At 45.1% G+C, this 16,108-nt stretch overlaps 1 protein-coding gene across 2 annotated transcripts in view; it reads right to left on the reverse strand.

Annotated features, from left to right (window-relative positions):
• The window catches only part of card11 (caspase recruitment domain family, member 11), a 217,962-nt gene that overhangs the window by 46,993 nt on the left and 154,861 nt on the right, over positions 1-16,108 (reverse strand). For both annotated transcript variants that reach the window (XM_055651008.1, XM_055651009.1), the window contains exons 11-15: positions 15,217-15,265; positions 11,619-11,698; positions 10,605-10,714; positions 4,004-4,071; positions 2,416-2,548 (exon numbers count right to left, since the gene is read on the reverse strand). In XM_055651008.1, coding sequence (XP_055506983.1) covers positions 2,416-2,548; positions 4,004-4,071; positions 10,605-10,714; positions 11,619-11,698; positions 15,217-15,265 — 440 coding nt within the window. The remainder of the gene's footprint in view (positions 1-2,415; positions 2,549-4,003; positions 4,072-10,604; positions 10,715-11,618; positions 11,699-15,216; positions 15,266-16,108) is intronic.

The raw sequence follows: 16,108 nt of genomic DNA on the forward strand, positions 1-16,108 counted from the left end.
TAAAGGCAAAATGGTGAAGGAGATGTTTAAAGATAATATTAAATATTAAAAATGTTTTTAAAAAATGTTAAAAAAATTACAGTTACAATACACATTACAGTTCCAAATTTCAGTACGTGGATATAATAGATGGAAGTCCGGGTGTTGGGCTGTGAAGTCAGTGCATGTGTGAATTATATAGAAGAACATTATATATTGCTAGTGTTGTTCAAATCACAGATCAGATATTTCTCAGATTCTCTCATCGGGGAACATGTAAACCAAGAATAGACCCAATGTGCTGGGGTAACTCAGTGGGTCAGGCAAAGTCTCTGGAGAAAAAGGACGGGTGACATTTCGGGTTGGGACCCCTTCTTCAAACATCACCCGTTCTGTTTTTCCCCCAGAGATGCTGCCTGACCGTTAGAGTGTCTGTCTTCAGCATAAATTGAGGGGGGATCTTATGGAAACATTCTTGCTATAGAGTACAGAGAAGGTTCACCAGACTGATTCCTGGTAAGTCAGGACTTTCATATGAAGAAAGACTGGATAGACTCGGCTGGTACTCGCTAGAATTTAGAAGATTGAGGGGGGATCTTATAGAAACTTACAAAATTCTTAAGGGGTTGGACAGGCTGGATGCAGGAAGATTGTTCCCGATGTTGGGGAAGTCCAGAACAAGGGGTCACAGTTTAAGGATAAGAGGGAAATCTTTTAGGACCGAAAAACATTTTTCACACAGAGAGTGGTGAATCTCTGGAATTCTCTGCCACAGAAGGTAGTTGAGGCCAGTTCATTGGATATATTTAAGAGGGAGTTAGATGTGGCCCTTGTGGCTAAGAGGATCAGGGGGTATGGAGAGAAGGCAGGTACAGGATACTGAGTTGGATGATCAGCCATGATCATATTGAATGGCGGTGCAGGCTCGAAGGGCCGAATGGCCTACTCCTGCACCTAATTCCTATGTTTCTAAACCAGCATCTGTGGTTCTTTGCTAAACACACAAACTAAGAAGTTTGACTGATTGAAAAAAACAGCATGAAAACAGGCTCTTCAGCCCACTGGTTCCATGCCGACCATCGACGAAAGGTATTTGATTCTCATCTCTCCCTTCATGCTTATAGTGAGCTCATTGGAAGTTCATGTCGGGGGAAATGTCAGAGGGTTTGGAACTTGCACATCATCATCGTTGTACAAATTCCAAGTTATTTCCGGTGAATTTAATCCGTTTCCAACCAAGTCACGAGGGAGATCTGAATAATTGAACCAGATCTTGTTGGAGATAATAATGAACAACTGCCAATTAACCTTTCAGACAGTGAGACGGTGAACAAATTGAACTGTGTGTGTCTTTGTCATTCAGGTCATAAATTAGGAGTGGATGATTCTTAGCATGTCAACATTTTATTTTTTTTTAGATTCTGTCTTCCCTCTATCCCTCTCATAGAGTCATACAGCGTGGAATTCGGCCCAACTTGACCACACCGGTCAACATGTCCCAGCTACACCAGTCCCACCTGCCTGCATTTGTTTCATATCCCTCCAAACCTGTCCTATCCATGTACCTGTCTAACCGTTTTCTCCCCAGCCTCAGCTACCTCCCCCGGCAGCTTGTTCCATACACCCACCATCCTTTGTGTGAAAAGGTTACCCCTCAGGTTCCCATTAAATCTTTTCCCCTTCACCTTGCTCTGGGCAAGAAACTCTGTGCATCTACCCGATCTATTCCTCTCATGATTTGATACACCTCTATAAGGTCACCTCTTATCTTCCTGCGCTCCAAGGAATAGAATCCCAGCCCACTCAACGTCTCCCTGTAGCTCACACCCTCTAGTCCTGGCAACATCCTCGTAAATCATCTCTGCCTGTCCCGCTGAGTTACTCCAGCACTTTGTATCTATCTGTGGTTTAAACCAGCATCTGCAGTTCCTTCCTACACATTTCTCTGTACCCTTTCCAGCTTGACAACATATTTCCCGCTCTTTATTTCCTTTTCTGTCCCTTGTTTAATTCTAATTCACACTTTTTTTTTGATGATGATGGTCTTTTCGTTTCCATTGACTACTTGAGTGAGGAGATGGGCTGGTAGCCCTGTTGTCCGCCAAGTTCAACAGATGCTCCACAGAATTCATTGCCCCTTCATCAGCTCTCAATGCCAGCAAACCGTGCAAGAAGGGTTTTTCAACCGCGAGAAATGTGGAAACATTTCTAACTAATGGTGCAAGCAGCAAAACCTGGCGTGGAATATATTATTCTATTAAAGAGGGAACAATATTAGGGAGGTATTGCCAACAACTGCACAGTATGGACAATTCTGCTGTTCTTGCTAAACAGGCAAATATAATGGGTAAAATGAAGATTAAAGGAACAATGAAGTTTATCGCCCAAGTAGATTGTTGTTGCTCTGCTCAGAATACTCATGCCGTTTACCCTTACCTTTCCAAGGAGAATTTTCTGAAGATGGCGTCGACGTGCTCAAAGTCACATGAATCCAGTGCTTCCGATTGATAGGATGATGAGGATGAATAGACAGAGGGGGGCCCGTGCGAGATTCTCTCCTGATATTCATCTAGTTCACAAGATGAGACAGATTAGTAGTTGCAGCCATACGTTGATCTTGTAATGAGTTGACATTGCGGGGGGGGGAAGCAAAGTGCTGGAGGGACACAGCAGGTCAGGCAGCGTCTGTGGAGGGAATGGACAGACGATGTTTCGTTATGGGACTGAGTAAACTCAATCCGAAGAAGAGTCCTCTCAACCCAAAATGTCATCTGTCTATGTCCCTCCACAGATGCTGCCTAACCTGTGGAGTTCCACCAACACTGTGTTTTGCTCAAGTTTCCATCATCCACAGTGCCTTGTGTCACTATCCACCTCAGTTTTAACCTCCCTTCAACAGCTTTTGAGGGAGAGCGTTCTACATCCTTTCCAATGAAGAAGTGCTCTCTCTCTCTGAACCATCCTACCAACAACTAGAGAGCGGTCCTGAGCTGCAATCTACCCCAAAGGAGGCCCTCGGACTATCTTTAATCAGACTTTATCTTACACTAAATGTTATTCCCTTTATCCTGCATTGTCACACTGTGAATGGCTCAATTGTAATCATGTATAGTCTTCCTGCTTCTCTGTACCCCGGTGCACCTGATAATAATCTAATCAATATCACAGCACCGTGGCTCTGATCTTGAGGCTGCTCCTGGCCTCACTATAAAGCAAAATAATTTCAGCACCGATATTATCTTTCTTAATTATATTACGTTATATCAGTCTTCTGCGTGTGACGAAATGCAAAGTTTGTCTGTGGTAACACTGGTAATATCTTCAAAGGCTAAGATATCATTCCAGTTGTCTGCAGTATCCAGAGGGAGGGCATTCTACCCAGAGCTCTCTACACGGGTGGCACGGTGGTTGAGTTGCTGCCTCACTGCGCCAGAGACCCGGGTTTGATCCCGACTGTTGGTGCTTGTCTGTACGGAGCTTGTACGTTCTCCCCGTGACCTGCATGGCTTATCCTTGAGAGCTTCGATTTACTCCCACACTCCAAAGGTGTACAGGTTTATAGGCTAATCGGCTTGGTATAAACATAAGATGTATTTAGCGTAAAGGGCCTGTCCCACTTTCACGACTTAATTCACGGCCTTTTTTACCCGTGGACATTTTTCATCAGGCTAGAAAAATCACTGCAACCTACTTGATGCCACGAGTACCTACGACTAGCATTACCTCCTCCTATGACCTTGTGACGACCATGCTGTATGAGTCAAGGGCAAACTCGGCAGAGGTCGTGAATTAGGTTGTGAAAGTGGGACATGCCCTTAAGTTTGCGGGTATTGCTTGTCGGCGCAGACTGAGGGCCGAAAGACCGGCTTACGAACTGCGTCTCTGAACTAAAGTAAACCGCTGTGCAATCTGTTTGAAGGGACTCCCCGAGCACGTAGATCGCCCACGCCCTCTTCACCTCCCATCCATGACGCCAATCCTCGCACCTCACTGATCGGGATATTTGGCACCGAACACAACTCACCATCTGTCTCTGTTTGGTTGATATCAAAGTTATAGCAGCACATGCTGTCGATGTCATCATCTGTTATACTGTCAAAAAACAGAGCAGTCAGTGATGTGTGAGAGACTAACAGAAAACATACATCAGCAGTGCCAGACCCATGATCGCTGTTAATATCGTGGTGTCAACAACACGTCACCACAGAGGTCAAAGTTGTCTGCTTTTGAGGAATTCACCAGCAGGAAACATTCCTCACCATCCCCCACTCCTTCCCCGATTACAGGCCAAGCGTTTAGTTTACTGTCACATGTACCGAGGCACAGTGAAATGCTTTTGTTGCCTGCTTACTAGTCAGCGGAAAGATAATACGCGATTACAATCAAGCAATACACAATGTACAGATACATGATAAGGGAGTAACGTTTAATGCAAGGTAAAACCAGTAGAGCCCGATCAAAGATAGTCCGAGGGTCAACAAATGAGATGGGCATTGGTTCAGCACTGCTCTCTGGTTGAGGTAGGATGATTCAGTTGCCTGATAACAGCTGAGAGGAAAATGTCCCTGAATCTGGAGGTGTGCGTTTTCACACTCCTGTACCTTTTGCCCGATGGGAGAGGGGAGAAGAGGGAGTGACCGGGGTGAGACTGGTCCTCGATTGTGCTGCTGGCCTTGTCGAGGCAACGTGATGCACAATAGCATGTTTGGTTTGCCCTTTCGTTAACAAAGCATGCGTGTGGCCCAAGTCTGAACAAGGTTTCATATTCCTGCCACATTGTGCATGTTCGCAGCCAACAGGTGGAGAGTTCACTCAAATCAACGATACCTCTCACAGAAGCTGATAAGATTCAGATTCAGATTCAGATTCAATTTTAATTGTCATTGTCAGTGTACAGTACAGAGACAACGAAATGCATTCACCTCATGTGGCAAATCTGCGGGATTTTTGCCACAGATGGCTGTGGAGGCCAAGTCAGTGGATATGTTTAAGGCAGACATAGATCGATTCTTGATTAGTATGGGTGTCAGGGGTTACGGGGAGAAGGCAGGGGAATGGGGTTAGGAGGCAGCGATAGATCAGCCATGATTGAATGAGTAGACTTGATGGGTCGAATGGCTCCTATCACTTATGATCTTATGATGTCTAGACTGGAGAAACAATCAGGAAACTGAAGGAAAGAGATGACACGGGATGAATCCGAGATTTCCTTTGGGGTAAAATACAGTAAAACATAGATATTGCTTAATCATAGAAACATAGAAACATAGACAATAGGTGCAGGAGTAGGCCATTCGGCCCTTCGAGCCTGCACCGCCATTCAGTATGATCATGGCTGATCATCCAACAGTATCCTGTACCTGCCTTCTCTCCATACCCCCTGATCCCTTTAGCCACAAGGGCCACATCTAACTCCCTCTTAAATATAGCCAATGAACTGGCCTCAACTACCGTCTGTGGCAGAGAATTCCACAGATTCACCACTCTCTGTGTGAAAAATGTTTTCCTCATCTCTGTCCTAAAAGATTTCCCCCTTATCCTTAAACTGTGACCCCTTGTTCTGGACTTCCCCAACATCGGGAACAATCTTCCTGCATCTAGCCTGTCCAAGCCCTTAAGAATTTTGTAAGTTTTTATAAGATCCCCCCTCAATCTTCTAAATTCTAGCGAGTACAAGCCGAGTCTATCCAGTCTTTCTTCATGTGAAAGTCCTGCCATCCCAGGAATCAGTCTGGTGAACCTTCTCTGTACTCCCTCTATGGCAAGAATGTCTTTCCTCAGAGACCAAAACTGTACGCAATACTCCAGGTGTGGTCTCACCAAGACCCTGCACAACTGCAGTAGAACTTCCCTGCTCCTATACTCAAATCCTTTTGCTATGAAAATGCTATGATTTCGATATGAACTCATTTGATTTGAATTGAATTGAATACATTTTATTCGGCAAGTATGTACACATACAAGGAATTTGCCTCAGTGCTCTGCTCGCAAGTAAAAACACGATATACAGTAGACAAATAAAAATAAAACATTGTAATTTAAAGATGTGAAGAATAAAATGAAATACCAGCACACAAGGAGGCAACAGACTTCTGGCTGTTGAATAGAGCTACTGCTTGTGGAAAAAAGCTGTTTTTATGTCTGGCTGTGGCGGCATTGACAGTCCGGAGTCGCCTTCCATTCCCATAATTGAATCCAAAAAAGCAAGGTTCCAAATACAAATTGATTTCCTATTTTACTAATTAGACTCAGTGTCGTACAGAAAACAACCAGGTCCTTTGGCCCAACGTTCATGCCTGATCTTCTCTTCCCATCTGCCTGCATTTGGCCCATATCCCTCTAAACTTTTCCTATCCCTGTACCTGTCTAAATGTCTTTTAAATGGTATTATAGTATCTGCAACAACTACCCCCTCTGACAGCTTATCCCATATACCTATCGATATCTGAGTGAAAAAGTTGCCTCGCGGGTTCCTATTAAATCTTTTCCTCTTCACTTTAAACCCATGTCCTCTGGTGTTTGATTCCCCTGCCCTGGAGACTATGCATTCACCCTATCTATTCTCCTCGTTATTTTATATCCCTGCATAAGATCAACCCTCAGCCTGCTGTACCCAAAGAATAAAGTCCTAGCCTGCGCAACCTCTCGTTGAGGCAGTGTGGCACAGGTGACTTTGAGTTATGGAACAAATCTTCTCTGCACTTTTTCCAGCTTAATTGGCATGATTTTCTTTTAAAGTGGAAAGCACAGCTACTTTGATCAGACTGCAAAAGTTGTACAGATCTGTGGGAGGCTGGCTTCTTTAAAAGACAGAGGAAGTTCAGCACATTCCCAACAACCCTCACCAACATGTGTAGACGTAGCCCAGACCACCACGCAAACCAATCTCCCTTACATTGACTCCATCTGCATTTCACGCTGCCTCGGCAAGCCCAGCAGCATAACCAAGGACCAGTCTCGCCAAGGACCACTTTCTCTTCTCCCCTCTCCCAGCAGGCAAGAGGTTCAGAAGTGTGAAAACGCACACCTCCAGATTTGAGGACAGTTTCTTCCCAGCTGTTATCAGGCAACGGAACCATCATATCACCAACTAGAGTATAGTCCTGTCCATCCATCTATATCATTGGAGACCTTCGGACAATCTTTATTCAGACTTGACCTTGCACTAAACATCGCACACTTTTGTCATGTATCTGTACACTGCGGACAACTTGATTGTAATCAGTCTGGAGCTCAGCCTGAAAAAGGGTTTCGGCCCGAAATGTTGCCTATTTCCCTCGCTCCATAGATGCTGCCTCACCCGCTGAGTTTCTCCAGCATTTTTGTCTACCTTCGATTTTCCAGCATCTGCAGTTCCTTCTTAAACAATTGATTGTAATCATGTATAGTCTATTGGCTGACTGGATAGCACGCATCAAAAAAACCTTTTCACTGTATCTCGGTACACTTGACATATAATAAAGTAAACTTTGCTGACCACTCTTGAGTGTAGCTTTCCCGCTACGAGAGGTCAGTGCTTATTCTCGGCTGGGCCACTGGGCCACTGCCTTACGATAGACAGCCGTCCAGGGCTGCATTCACATCTGCAACGACCCAGGCAAAGCCTTCAAATTTTCCCTGAGCCAGCAACATTTAAAAAAAGAGCAGTCTGCAAATACCACGTCGCTTGACAGCTGATTAAATTAAGTCATCACGGTACTTTGCCGAGCGCTACATATGGAGGAAAGGTAAGGAAAACATTGCATAACAAACAAATGGCAGGTTGTAACTCAACTGTAATATACAAGTGTATTTTCCAATGACAGTGGTTCTTGATGGAGTGACGGGAAGGCCATCAATCAGGCTGCCTCTGGTCAGAAGATGCGACATTTCCAATTATTGTGTTAATTAATGGTTTGGGGACCAAGGAAGTCGACGGGATATCTAGCTGCCACTCACAGTCAAGGTTAACACATTACTAATGAACACTGAGAGATACTGGAGAACGAGTAATGTCCATTAGATTAAGCCTCGCAGTTGAGGCGAGGCAAAGAGGCAAAGAGGGAAATGCTGTTGAATAAACTTTAAACCAAAACTATTTTTGACATTTTTAACTGTAATTAAACCATCTTGAAGATAGCATTTGCCAAACTTTTGCAGCCACAAAGCCTAGAACAACACATCGTTGTGTTTAAGAAGGAACTGCAGATGCTGGAAAATCGAAGGTACACAAAAATGCTGGAGAAACTCAGCGGGTGCAGCAGCATCTATGGAGCGAAGGAAATAGGCAACGTTTCGGGACGAAACCCGAAAGGGTTTCGGCCCGAAACGTTACCTATTTCCTTAGGTCTGAAGAAGGGTTTCTCTAAGATTTCCTTAGGGCTGAAGAAGGGTTTCTCTAAGAATGGGTTGCCTGAAGTTGCCTATTTCCTTAGGTCTGAAGAAGGGTTTCGGGCCGAAACATTGCCTATTTCCTTCGCTCCATCGATGCTGCTGCACCCGCTGAGTTTCTCCAGCATTTTTGTGTACCTAGAACACACATCGTTCCCTCGAAGGAAAAATGTGTCCATTGCTAATTAACGATATGGATCAGTAAAATTATTTCGAGTTCCGAGTCTTGCTCCCAGACAGCATGGAAGCAAATGTATAACCATGAACCACGGAGACGGTACACCAAATTACTTCTCACGTTGCGGATATATTCAGCAGCGGAACCAGAGTGGGGGAAATTATATCGGGACCACAGCAATCACCTTGGTGCCACGGTTTTGAAGGTCAGTCTCAATTTATTTCCCAATCTCGGCCACACGTATTTAGCCTCCAGTTGAGATACAAGCTGCCATTGTGATCGTGTGGTCAGCTTGGCCTTCAGAGCAGTGTTTCTCTGTCTCCCATCTCAGATTGAAATAGGAAGCCATAATTCAGAGGCAGGAACAACTAAAGACGCAGCGGTGCTAATAAGCAGAGTTTCAGCAGCAAGTACGTTCTAATCTTACGGTGAAATTTAGTTTGCTACCAAGCTCCGTGGAATTTAAAACTGCCTGCCGTTGACAGGCATTTAACAATAAGTAAAAAGGTCAATTAAAATAGACTTTCAAATGATAAATCTAAGGGGAGAGGTTGCTATTCTTTCTACGGATTTTAGTTCTGCCACTTTGTTAATGAGAGTGTGTGACTGAGCCAGAATGAAGCGAAGCAAATGGTTCTCTGAAGAGCAGTCTGTTGGCAATAACTGCCCGTTAAATCCGCTTAGACACTGCTCCGAGCTTAGGGTCGAAGATTCTGTGCTGCAGGCCAATGGTTGCACCTTGACTAATGCCATCCAGCCATTTGAAAAATAATAAATGAGCTCGCTTGGATGAAGAATCTTGACGACTAGTGCACAGCACAGAGAATTAGAAAAATTGGGTTTAAGGGGCATGGGTTTAAGGTGTGTGTGAGGAGAAAATTTTAATAGGAACCTGAGGAGCAACTTTTTCCCCGCAGAGGGTGGTGGGTGTGTGGAACGAGCTGCCATAGGAGGTGGTTGAGGCAGGGATATGGCAACATTTAAAAGACATTGGGACAGGTACACAGATAGGAAAGGTTTAGACGGATATGGACCAAAGGTAGGCAGGTGGGACTAGTGTAGATGGGGCATCTTAGTCGGCATGGGCAAGTTGGGCCGAAGGATTGGCTGAGGAATTGAAAACTTCTAAGCACCTTAAGATTTGGCACCCGCTACACCAGGTGTTAGTGTCAGACTTGTGTCAATCCAAGTTGATGTAGTGTTGTTGTGTCAACATGTGTTAGATCTGTAACAACGAGGTTTTGGTGCCTACGCCATTGTTCTTGGCAACATCGTACAGAGTCTGGCTTCATTCTAGTTAAACAGCTCTCCTTGGTCACAGCATGGAAACAGGCCCTTCAGCCCAACTGGCCCATGCTGGCAAAGATGCCCCATCCACACAAGACCCACCTACTCGATTTTGGCCCGTATCATTCTAAACCTTTCCTATCCATATCCCTGTCCAAATGTCTTTTAAACATTGTTATGGTACTTGACTCAGCTATCTCCTCTAGCAGCTCGTTCCATATACCCACTACTCTCACTTTGAACCTTTGTCCCCTGGTTCTTGATTCCCCCACTCTGGGTAAAAGGCTCGGTACATCTACCCTATCTATTCCGAAATGGCGGGACTTACCATATGATGAAAGAATGGGTCGACTGGGCTTGTATTCACTGGAATTTAGGATGAGAGGGTATCTTATAGAAACATATAAAGTTCTTAAGGGATTGGACAGGCTTGATGCAGGAAAAATGTACCCCATGTTGGGGGTAGTCCAGAGCCAGGGGGTCACACAGTTTAAGAATAAGGGGTAGGCCATTGAGGACTGAGATGAGAAAAACTTTTTCACCCAGAGAGTTGTAAATCTGTGGAATTCTCTGCCGCAGAAGCCAATTCACTGGATGTCTTCAAGAGAGAGTTAGATTTAGCTCTTAGGGCTACCGGAATTAAGGGATATAGGGAGAAAGCAGGAACGGGGTACTTATTTGGGATGATCAGTCATGATCATATTGAATGGTGGTGCTGGCTCGAAGGGTCGAATGGCCTCCTCCTGTACCTATTTGTTTTCGATGTATCTAAAAGCAACACGTTGCTTACTTTCTGTACGGCATATCCCGCTCTCCCTCTCTGGTCCGCCGTAGAATGGAGTCATTGCAGGGCGGTTCAGGGGTTGTTGACATGACGCTGGGAAACCGAGGTCTCAATGTCTGCAGGAACACAAAGAACACAGTCTTGAAACTCTCAGAGACATAGAATATTTAATTATAATAAGGATTGCTTCTGGAAAGTTACATGCACTTTCTAAACAAAATAGGACGCAAAGTGCTGGAGCAACTCATGAGGGCCAGGCAGTGTCTCTGGAGAACACAGAGAGATATAGGTGACATATTGGTTTAGTGATACAGCATGCAAACAGGCCATTCGGCCCATTGAGTCCACACTGAGGGTAGAAGGCCATGCGGGGTAGTCCAAGAGGAGGGGGACTGGTGGAGACGGGAGAGGGGGGTCATCACTGGGTGGTGACGATTCCTTCACATAGAGGCTGAGGCTGAGGAAGGGTCTCGACCAGAAACGTCACCTATTCCTTTTCTCCAGAGATGCTGCCTTACTCCAGCATTTTGTGTCTACCTTTCAGCTCCAATTTAAATGGATCCATTCCCTGTTCCTTTGGGTAAATAAAACTGCACTATTTGTTTTGCATAACGGTATCACACACACACACAAAATAGATCACTGGATTGGTTGCCAAGTGATTGGTGAAGTCGGCAACATTTAGTTTTGGTAACCATGACAACAGAGAGAGTAGCATGCTGCTGCGTTTGTACCGAGGTGTCTCTCCAGGTTCAGGATAACACAACATCATAGATGGATCGAGAGTTGGGAGGTCTAAGGGTCCTCCAGACATCGCCTCGGCCTCCATCTACTCACCTGCCTTCCTCCGACCCCAACCCCCACCCTTGAGGTGTGTTCACCAGCCCCACTCCCCGACCTCCCCCTTTCTGATACGGAACGGTCTGTTCTCACGAGAGGCCTCACCAAATGTATTAACATACCAGATAATAATGAACATACATCCAGAGAGAGCAATAAATAGTTGAGAGTGTAACGCACCATACAATTGAGAGGGTCACTGCCGTTCATGGAATTCGGAGTTTCCATCTTGGTACTGCTGACATCCGACATATCTTCATCTAAAAATATCGGAAGATGGTGAGTGGGTTCAGTTCAAATATCATTCACGTAAATAGAATCATAGAGTCATACAGCATGGAAACAGGCCCTTCAGCCCAACTTGTCCATGCTGACCAAGATGCCTCATCTAAGATAGCCACATTTGCCAGCATCTAGCCCAAATCCCTAGAGACCTTTCCTATCTTTGTACCTGGCCAAGCGTCTTTTAAATGTTCAAGAAGGAACTGCAGATGCTGGAAAATCGAAGGTAGACAAAAGTGCTGGAGAAACTCAGCAGGTGCGGCAGCATCTATGGAGCGAAGGAAATAGGCAACGTTTCGGGCTGAAACCCTTCTTCAGACTTTTAATCATAGTACCTGCCTCAACTACCTCCTCTGGCAGCTCGTTCCCTACACCCACCACCTTCTGAGTGAAAAACCTGCCCCTTGAGCTCATCGGAATAGAATTAGGGCAATCATGGCTGATCTCTGCCTCCCAAGATCAATAGGTACAAAATCATGAGAGGAATGGGTCGGGTAGATGAGCAGAGTCTCTTGTCCAGACCAGGTGAATCAAGGAGAGGACATAATGAAGGGGTAAAAAATGTAACATGATCCAGGGGGGTATGGTACGAGCTGAGACAGAGTCTCTTGTCCAGCACCAAGGACTGTGGAATTGAGGACCATCCGGGAGGACTCTCCGTTTCGAGGAACAGCTTCTTTGAAGCCGGTCAACTAAACAAACCTTTGCCAATCGGAATCCTTATTATTATTTTTTTTTGGGGTCAAAATCTTTTTCAAAGGAGATGGTGTTGTCTCTGTACTGTACACTGGACAATTAAAATTGAATCTGAATCGAATCTGAGCTGCCAGACGAGGTAGTTGAGGCTGGGACTATCCAAACGTTTAAGAAACAGTAAGACAGGTACAGGGACAGGATCGGTTTGGAGGGATATGGACCAAACACGGGCAGGTGGGGACCAGCGTAGCCGGGACAAGTTGGCCGGTGTGGTCAAGTTGGGCCGAAGGGCCTGTTTCCACGCTGTAACACTCAATTACTCTAAAAACTATCAGTTAATTTGCAGAGAGCAGAGCATGCAAAATGACACCTCCCATTATATCGTCCACCTGCCCATATTGCCAACTACCACATAAAGATAAATCATGAGGGGCGTAATAAAGTTATGGAAGATCTCTTGAAAGTAATAGTATGATTTTCATCTCTGTGGGCAACAAGGCTTGCAGAAATGGGGCCATCGCCCCCAGGTTATGAAGTGGACCTCATCAACTTTCTATCTTCTGCTAATAAGAACATCAAGCTAAATGGTTTCCTGGAACAAATACCTCACATGTTCCAATGGACCATCCTGAAACTTGAAATCAATTACAGCCAGCTCAGCGAGCTAAAGTGTAGCCATAACATAATGTTTTTCAACCTTTTGTCACAGAGGTTTCACCGTCTCAAAAATAACTTCAGGAGATTACGCTCCTCGAGTACATTTTGAAACGGGGAGGGTGAAAAGGGCAGAATCTTTGAAGCTTTAAGAGGCTTTTGGTGAAAGGATTTTTCAAATACCTTTCCCCACGGCATTAATGCACGCTGTAGTATGTCAAGCATACACATACTAAAGATGTTCCCTTTTCTTCTCTCCTGAGCCAGTGCCCTTTTAAAACAGCTTGTTCCATAATTAAAATGACCAGCAGCAGGGAAAGATACAATGTGCTGGAGTAGCTCAGTGGGCCAGGGTCTGGAGAACATTGATAGGGGACGATTTAGGTCGGGACCCTTCATCAGACCTGTAATGTCACTTATCCATGTTCTCCAGAGATGCTGCCCCGACCCACTCCTTTACTCCAGCACTGTGTTTTTTTTTTGTAAACCAGCATCTGCAGTTCCTTACATCGATATCCTTTACATTTGATGCAGGAACCTTGACTGAACAACCTGCGTATATCGACTTTCCGCTCTCCTCGAGGTTCTTTGTAAAATAATCATTTATGTGGAAACTCTCATCTCTGGCTAGCACGAGACACAAGGAACATCGGGCACTGGAATCTGGAGCTTAAAAGAAAAGTGCTGGAGTAACTCAGCGGGTCAAGCAGCATCTCTGGAGAATATGGATAGGTGACGTTTCAGAACGGGTCCCTTCTTCAGACTGATTGTGTGAAGGGTCTGGGGGGGGAGAAAGTTGGGAGAGAGGAGAGGCGTGGCAGGTACAAGGTGAACGCAGGTGAGGGGAGGGTCTTGATAGGCAAATGGTTGGAACAAAAGTCAGAGATTAAAGTAGGTGTGAGGCAGAAGGATTGAAGAGTTGCAAATTGTGAAGCCAGAGGAAGGAATGTAGGAGGGGGAAAGGGAGGGTGCTGTCTATGCGGAGTTTGCACGTTCTCCCACATGGGTTTCCTTCGGGTGCTCCGGTTTCCTCCCACAAGAGGGAGTTAGATGTGGTCCTTGTGGCTCAGGGGATCAGGGGGTATGGAGAGAAGGCAGGTACGGGATACTGAGTTGGATGATCAGCCATGATCATATTGAATGGCGGTGCAGGCTCGAAGGGCCGAATGGCCTACTCCTGCACCTCATTTCTATGTTTCTATGTTTCTACATCCCAAACTGTGCAGGTTTGTAGGTTAATTGACGTGTGTAAATTGCCCCCAGTGTGTGTAAGATGTGGCAGTGGGATAACATAGAACATAGATCATTGGACTCGGTGGACGTTAGGGCCTGTTTCTACGCTGTCTCTCTGAACTAATCTAAATTCCTGCCTCACAGTCTCGTTAGCTGCAGCTTTATAATTAAACTCCACTGTCAAGCAATTTTCTAGGCGGCAAGAAGAAAGTCCCAATTAAAAACACAGGAATTAATACTCTGGGAAAATCCCTTCCCCAAAGTCTCAGACAATTGAATTTAATCCAGGAGATTACAGGATGAGAGGAGATCTCATTGAAACATATAAGATTATTAAGGGATTGGACACGCTAGAGGCAGGAAACATGTTCCCGATGTCGGGGGAGTCCAGAACCAGGGGCCACAGTTTAAGAACAAGGGGTAAGCCATTTAGAACAGAGATGAGGACAAACCTTTTCACCCAGAGAGTTGTGAGTCTGTGGAACTCTCTGCCTCAGAAGGCAGTAGAGGCCAATTCTCTGGATGCTTTCAAGAGAGAGTTAGATAGAGCTCTGAAAGATAGTGGAGTCAGGGGATGTGGGGAGAAGGCAGGAACGGGGTACTGATTGTGGATGATCAGCCATGATCACAGTGAGTGGCGGTGCTGGCTCGAAGGGCCGAATGGCCTACTCCTGCACCTATTGTCTATCGGCAGCTTTTTAAAATTTTATTCTTAAATGCCTGGATTTAGAAGGTCAATTTTATTAGAGGAAGCAGATTAACTCATGTTGATAGAACCTTATTCAATTGGCATCCTCCTTCATTTTATTGGCTGAGAATTTAAAAGGCTAATAGGTTCACAATAATTTTTTCCCGGCAAACCCATAAAATATATTTGTAATCAGACAAGGTTTTCGTAGTTGATTCAACGTACCTTGATAATCCTGATGCCTGGGGAGGGTGCACGGAGACTTGGGCCGTCCCTGAATTTGGTGCAAAATAAGAGAAAGATGAATACATAAAATATTAAAATATTAAATTGATTAGTACAGGTGTCAGGGGTTATGGGGAGAAGGCAGGAGAATGGGGTTCGGAGGGAGAGATAGATCAGCCATGATTGAATGAATGACTAATCAAAAATCTATCTATTTGCCTTCAAAATATCTATTGAGGTGGCCTCCACCGTCCTCTGTTAAGTGTATATAGTGTGTATGGAAGCCATTTTAGCATGGATATAATAATTTCTGCAGCAATTTCAACACTGAGTATATGCTGGGATTCTTTCCCTCCCACTGTGACAAGCTACAGCATGGACATGCAGAGATTTTGTTTGATTGCATTCATTACCCCAGTATTGTAAGCTCTTTTTTTTAAACCATGCTGTATTGACATAGATGCAAGAGCAGAGAGTACTTTTGGCAAGAGGATCAGGAAAACTGTGAGGTACGGGCAGAACGGTGGCGCAGCGGTAGAGTTGCTGCCTCACAGTGCCGGACACCCGGGGTTCGATCCTGACAACGGGCGCTGTCTATACGGAGTTTGTACCTTCTCTCCGTGACCTGTGTGGGCTTTCCCTGAGATCTGTGCTTTCCTACCACCCTCCAAAGATGTGCAGGTTTGTTGATTAATTGGCTCGGTATAAGGTATAAGTGTAAATTGCCCCGAGTGTGTGTAGGATGGTGTTAATGTCCGGGGATCGCTGGTCAGTACAGACTCGGTGGGCCGAAGGGCCTGTTTCTGTGATGTATCTCTAAACTAATCTAAAAAAAAGTAACAGGCAACTGCCTTAGATGACTCCGTCTGCATGTCAAACTGCCTCTATAAAT

The sequence above is a fragment of the Leucoraja erinacea genome, chromosome 20 (assembly GCF_028641065.1).
Source record: "Leucoraja erinacea ecotype New England chromosome 20, Leri_hhj_1, whole genome shotgun sequence".
In the NCBI taxonomy this organism is placed as follows: Eukaryota; Metazoa; Chordata; class Chondrichthyes; order Rajiformes; family Rajidae; genus Leucoraja; species Leucoraja erinaceus.